Raw genomic sequence first — 7,025 nt, 5'->3', positions numbered from 1 at the left:
ATGCACAATTATCTAGCATGGGTCAATTTTTTAAAACTTCATTTTTCATGCAAATAAATGGTAGAAATAGAAAGGTTAAGCTTTTAGGATCTTAAAAATACGAAGAACATTAAAAACGGGGCTCAAATGCACTTACAATTGAGCTTTAAAAAGCTTGAAACCCTAGCCATGGAGTCATGTAAATTTCGGCAGCCATATGAAGAAGATGAGCAGATTTTTGGGCTTTTATTTTGTCTTTTATGCCTTAAAACACCAAATGACCAAAATGCTCTTTTTGCTGACCCTTCAATTAACCCTTCCATGTCTAGTTTTGTCCATACCAAAATATGATGGTCTATTTGTCATTTAAAGACCTCTAGTTTAAACCCCCATTTCAAACAAGTACTTATATTCTAGAACTCATATTTTGCAATTAATGTTATTTAATCCCAATAATAAAACTGGGCACTTTATCAATAAAATTTACTTAACAAAATTTGCACACAATCACTCAAACATATCATGGACTCTAAAATAGTCATAAAATAAATATTTCTACTTCGGATTTGTGGTCTCGTAACTACTATTCTGACTAGGCCCTATTTCAGGTTGTTACAGATTAGCCCTCAACATTTATATTTTTTTAATGTAATACTAATTATTGTTCTTTTTCTCGCTACCTATTCTTTTATGCTCTTAGCTAGTGTTATTCAACGCAAGAAAACTCAAAGATTTCTAACTTCCTATGCCAGAAAGATCATAATTTATTGGTAAAAATTTCCAACACTTTATTAAAAGTGCTTCACAAACACTAAAAAACTCCAAAAAAAAATTAATTTTTGGCACTACTATCATAAGTTGCCAGAAAGTTTTTTATTTATTTATATTTTTTATGTTAAAATAGTGGTTCTTTAGTGCAAAAAAAACTCAAATCTCACTATTGTAAAAGAAAATATATATAAAAACTTTCTAGACCTTAATACAATTAGAATGTTTAGGGATAAATTTGTTCATTATTTTTAGAATTACGACTAAATTGATAGAATGTATAAATATTGAAAGGGAAAATTTTGTTATTAGGCCAATAAAAAAGGTCACACCAAACTTTTGTTATCAATTTAAGGACATAGTGACTAAAAAAATATAATTTCAAAAACTATAGTGACTAAACTGAAATTTTTTTATAGTTTAATGGCTAAAATAGAAACACTCATGTAGTTTATTTGAGAAATAAATGACCATATCATCCAACCGTTTCAAACTTAACGATATAATGACTAAAAAATAAATTAAAATAGTTTAATGATTAAGTTAAAAATTTTCATAATTGAATGGATAAAATAAAGAAAAAAAAGTAAAATTTCAATGACTTATTAGATTGTTTACCAAAGAAAATTACAAATATTGTTTACCAAAGAAAATTACAAATATGCATAAACTCATGGGCTTTTCTTTTTGACAAGTGCCCAAATACATGACACTAATTTTTAAAGATTACACGACGATAACATTTTAATTTTAATTTTGTATGTTATATTATATTCAATTTGAAATTTAATTTTTATATTTTAAAATTTCATATAATTTAATAATTTAATTTTTATAATATTATTATTAATTAATTTAAATATATTATTTCAATTGAAAAAATAAATTTTTAGAAATTATTAACATTATAAATTTTATATTAAATTTTATTACATAGCTATTAAATAAATATTTTTTAATGTTAATATAAGACATTCACCAATTTAACAAAAGTATTTACTTGATCTGAACTTTTAAATATGAAAAATAGAGAAAATAAACTCTTTAAAATAGAATTATGATACACATTTTCACCTTGGAATTAACCCTGTGGGTCGGGAACACGTGCATGAACCTCTTCCCTCACCGTTAAATTCCTTTTATATCTCAATCTTTGTTCAGAATTATTTTAGAGCCCCCCACAAAGTAGAGTCGCGTCCTTTCTCTTCATCTGGATTGAGCAGCTACGAAAGATCTACCACTAATTTCCCTTCTTTGATCCTCTCAATCAAGTAACTCTCAAATTATTTTCTACTGTTTTTGGGTTTTTTTAACCCTCTGTTCATTCAGTCATTTGTTAATTCCTTAATTTTCCATATATGATTATCAGGTGATGATAAACACTGTGAATTTAGTGTTAGAACAGCTTTGATTTTTATGGGTCTGATTTATTTTGACTGGCTTTTTTCTTATTTTTCCTCTTGTTTTTTTTTTGTTTGTTTGTTTTTCCTTCTCTGTTTCATTGTTTCTTTTGTTAATTTTGCTGATGTGATTATAAACACTGTGAATTTAGTGTTGGGATAGCTTTGATGTTACTGGGTTTTATTTATTTTTACAGTTTCTTTCCTCTTTTTTTCCTACTGGATTTTATGCTCTGTTTGATTGAATGTTTTTGTTAATTTTTGCTTTATTTTCTATTCATATATGTTTATGAGTGATGATAAACAATTTGAATTTAGTGTTAGAACAGGTTTGGTTTTAACGGGTTTGATTTCTTTTGCTGTTTCTTTCTTTTTTTCTTTTTCTTTTTTCTTTCATCACTTAGATAGAAATTTTCAGTTTTTGATTGGTTTAATTTCCTGTTTCTTATTTGGGTTTCAAAGGAGATCTGCTCTTCCTTATTTGAAGGACTATTTAAGGAGATAACTTGAGAAATATATATTTATATTTTCTTTTCGGTGTAGATTGAGAGACATGGGTCTTTAAGTAGACAACAGGATAGTACTTTATGCTTGGCAATCTGCATATTCGTATTGATTTCGTGTCATAATCGTGTTTTAAGGTATTATAGGTATACAAATTTTAACATTTAAATAATTTCTGTTATATGTATTGTGGTACATTTGTGTATTCATGTTTTTTTTTAATACCATATTTTTGTTCTTTCTCCAAATCATGTTCATTTCGTGCAATCTTATTGTGGCCAAAATTTTCAGGTCTACTTTACCTTATCTCATAAACCTTGTCTTCCCTTCAATAGGACTTGAACCTGGAAATTTAAGTTGTGTTCTAATCCTTAAGTGTCTCGTTGAATTGAATGCATTCATTTTTGTTGCTTTGATCTATGTTGCTCCAATTCTTTACTTATCCTAAAGTACCAGTGCTTAACACTAATGTCTGATACATTTTCGGACAGTGTTATGGAAATATGACCTTCAAAAACATGAAAACTTAGAAAAAAGATTAACATACCTGTGCCAGACTCATACCCGTGCTGGACTCATACCCATATCTTTCACTTCCAGGTCTGAGTAACATAGTTTTTTGTCCCTTAGAATTTTTAGTTTGTGATATAATGTGATCCATATTGTGGACTTCACATTATAGGAAAAAGGCTTCTGCTGTTGATGGCTTTTAAGTGTTTAGGAACTTTATGAACTGTTTAAAATGATTTTTTTTCTGTTATTTAATTTTCAACTTTAAATTGTATTTATGAGCAATTGTTCTCATTTTCCTCTTGTAGAAGATTTTTTTTTTAAATATAGCTTTTATTTCTTTTATTCATATTGAAGAAGAGAAATGAACAATGTACCATGTTTATGTGTGGCAGTGGATTTGGATGAGGGTGTGGAAGCCATAGAGAGGTTCACAAGAGGTGAGATATTGGCAGTCCCATGTGAAGCAGATTTGATTGTAGAACCACATGAAGGTATGGAGTTTGAGTCTGAAGACGCTGCCAAGATATTTTATGATGAATATGCACGGCGAGTAGGCTTTGTCATGCGCGTGATGTCTTGTCGTCGATCTGAAAGAGATGGGAGGATTCTTGCTCGTCGACTTGGATGTAATAAGGAGGGTTATTGTGTTAGTATTCGGGGTAAATTTGGCCCTGTTAGAAAGCCGCGGCCAAGCACTAGGGAAGGCTGCAAGGCTATGATTCATATTAAGTTCAATAAATCTGGAAAATGGGTGATAACGAGATTCATAAAGGAGCATAATCATCCGCTTGTAGTTGCTCCACGCGAGGCTCGTCAAACAATGGTAAGTTGTTCATTTTTCTTCCCTCATTTTCTTCTTATTTAGAATTGTTATCTGCTTTATGGTTACCATACCATGCTTGCCACTACTGTCAAAAACTTTGGTGAAATTTTCAACTTCAAATTTCTGTATGGTTTATTTGATTTTCATGTTCTTAAGGCATAATGCCTTCTCTTTGGACCACTGGTTTTCTTTCATTTCTCTGTAAAAGTCTATATTATGCAATTTGTAGGATGATTGTAATGCCAAATGAGGATATCAAGATGATCTTTCATTTTGCTAAGTTGAGGATATCGAAATGGTGATTACTCTCATATGAAAAGATTGAATAAAAATGTTTTTTTATGAGAGGGTAGAGGTCCGACTAGTTGAGATTAAACCTATGAATGATATATTTAGATGATTTATTCTTGTGCAGCATAGACCTAGCAATTTTATTACTCAGGCTCAAGGGAGTCTCATATATGAATATGCATCCGAAACAGGAATGTTCAATTTCTTTTTAAAAGCTTTTTCATATATTGTCCAGATCATACTCTCATACCCATGTCCGAACACATGTCTAACACATAAAAAATGACTACTTTAGTCTTTAGGGAAAATGAAGAGTCCAAGTAACATTGCCCGACTTGATTGTAGGAGGAGAATAAAAAGAGGTAAAGGAAGCCAAAGATCATTTGTTTAAATCGTAAAGATGATTCGGTTTCTTGAAACCTTTAGAAGGATATGCCCTCGACTGACTGAGTCTAATTGTGAAAACCAGTTCATATGGCTAACCGTATTTAAGACTTATGAATTGAGTATTTCATAAGTATTTTTAGGTCTGAAATTATTCCATTTGATTGTAATTTCATATTAAGTCATTCTGACCCTTTATTTTTATTGAAGAACCCTTGTTTGACACTCATATTCGATATATTTTGGATATGGGCGTGGTGATTTATACTCTTCAAAGATCCTTCAAATACATGAAAAAACTAGAAAAAAATTGAATATACCCATGTTGGATGCATACTCGCATTCGGCACTTGCATTCCAAGCCCGAGTAACGTAGTTTCCATCATTTTTAGCTGAAAATTCGAGTCACTTGATTTGTGACACATTCAAATAAATTAACTTCTCATGCATCCTTTCTTAGTGGTTTAATATTTGATCTCATTATTTCAAGAAATTGAGCATTTTAATGTTTTGCTTTGCTTATATGGACATCTTAGCATGCCTTCTTTCAGGTTTGATGCTCTTAGCTATAAAATATTTTCCAAAACTGAACATCATGTAGGGCTGTAAATGAACTGAACTTGAACGAACGAATCTCTGTTCATATTCGTCTGTTTTTTTAAGCTTCTTCATGTTTGATTCATATTCGTTTAGAAATTTAAAATTTTTGTTAGTGTTCGTTTATTTAAAATTATGTGTTTTCGTATTCGTTTGTTTAATGTTCGTGAACATATTCATTTAAATTAAATGAAACATTAAACGAACATGTTCTCAAACATGTTCATGAACATATAATTGAACATGTTTACGAACAACATTCATGCATAATAAACAAACAATAAATAAACACACACACATATATATTATTTTTTAGATATAAAATAGTCAAATATAAATATTAATAATTATATTATAAATAAATAAAACATACAAACCGAAATAATTTTATTGATATATACTAATGAAACAATAAATGAGTTTGTTCATGAACATAAATGATTGAACAAGCTTTGTTTGTGTTTTGGTTCTTTAATAAACGAACCTCAAAATTTGTCCATGTTCATTTATTTAACTTAATAAACGAACATAAACGAACAAAAGACGAACTATTCATGTACTGTTCATTGAACGTTCTCATTTACAGCACTATGAACATTTGAAATAATAGTCTTTGTGCAGCATTTTTATTTTGTTTTCCTAGTGTTTCTGAATGATGTTATTTCTGTATGCAACTCTGAAGGATGAAAAGGACAAGAAAATTCAAGAACTAACTGTTGAACTTCGGAACAAGAAAAGACTATGTGCAGCATATCAAGAACAGCTGACTGCATTTATGAAAATTGTTGAAGAGCACAGTAACCAACTATCGAAGAAAGTCCAAAATGTTGTAAACAACTTGAAGGAATATGAGTCAATAGAGCCACAGCTATTGCAACAGAGATAATCTCAAAATGTTGGTGTGTCTCTGGCATCCTACGCCTAATGCTGTCATTTTATCTAGTAATCTGTTTGATTTTCAATTTTCTTTTCCAGTTCATCCTTTCTTTTGCGAATGTAGGTCTAGTGGAACAGAGTAAAAGTAGGTTTCAAGTGCAAATACATGGATGAGGTGAACAGCTACTTAATATAAAGATAATGAGGGTTACGGTTGCTATTGCAATCCGGGACTGATGTTTCTTGTGTCGAGGAACGAACCGGCATATTTCTGGGTAAACGGCATTGTTGAATATTTTAACGGAGGAAGAAGGTAGTAACAGGTGCGCACTTCCTTTCATGGTCTACTCTGAATACAAATAATTTCTTTTGGAACTTTGAAGGATGTTTTGGCTGCCATTGCTGCAATGGTTTAAAACCTGAATTTTCTTTGGTACATATTCTCCCTTCGCATCCTGGTTGTGCTTTAATCATGTAAAATAATGTAAATGATGCATTGACCTTTTTATTTGTATAGTTGTTTACCCATAAATGCAGAATCTCAGCAGGTTTAATTTGTTATTCATTTATATTATATGGACATTTCAAATTTTTTTAATGAGCCAGACATCTACGTCCAATGCTTATTTGGACATAGGAATAGATGTATAATCTTTTAAATATGTGAAAGAATTTTTTTTAAATAATAATCATTAATTGAGATCTGAATTTGACAATTTTTCTCACTTGACTTAAATCCTCAACTTGAATTGTGTTAAATAAATTAGGCTCTAGAGTAACACTCATTAAGGTTTTTTTTAAATACCACAAAACGTGCGTTGACACGTGGCTTTTATAGCATAATAAAAGTCTTAATTAAATAAAATTTTAAACCCCGTTAAACTATACAA

The 7,025-nt window shown here is 30.1% G+C and overlaps 1 protein-coding gene across 3 annotated transcripts; it reads left to right on the top strand.

Moving 5' to 3' along the window:
• Positions 1 to 1,741: 1,741 nt before the first annotated feature.
• On the top strand, positions 1,742 to 6,696 carry LOC107926016 (protein FAR1-RELATED SEQUENCE 5). Of its 3 annotated transcripts, none has more exons than XM_016856887.2 (4): positions 1,742 to 2,018; positions 3,557 to 3,987; positions 5,942 to 6,158; positions 6,260 to 6,696. In XM_016856887.2, coding segments are annotated over exons 1-3 (636 nt in total). In that variant the 5' UTR covers positions 1,742 to 2,017; the 3' UTR covers positions 6,146 to 6,158; positions 6,260 to 6,696. The 3 variants fall into 3 exon arrangements, with proteins under 3 accessions (XP_016712376.1, XP_016712441.1, XP_016712304.1); XM_016856952.2 differs by having other exon boundaries at positions 1,830 to 2,018; positions 6,235 to 6,696; XM_016856815.2 differs by having other exon boundaries at positions 1,830 to 2,018; positions 5,942 to 6,696.
• The last annotated feature ends 329 nt before the right edge of the window (positions 6,697 to 7,025 follow it).

The sequence above is a fragment of the Gossypium hirsutum genome, chromosome A03, assembly GCF_007990345.1.
Source record: "Gossypium hirsutum isolate 1008001.06 chromosome A03, Gossypium_hirsutum_v2.1, whole genome shotgun sequence".
NCBI lineage: Eukaryota > Viridiplantae > Streptophyta > Magnoliopsida > Malvales > Malvaceae > Gossypium > Gossypium hirsutum.
The sequence above is the reverse complement of the archived record's forward strand: the minus strand, read 5'-3'. Positions and strand labels throughout refer to the sequence as shown.

Coding starts and splice junctions, on each gene's coding strand:
- LOC107926016 (XM_016856887.2), top strand. Junction 3,988..5,941: donor GCGAGGCTCGTCAAACAATG/GTAAGTTGTTCA, acceptor GCAACTCTGAAG/GATGAAAAGGACAAGAAAAT.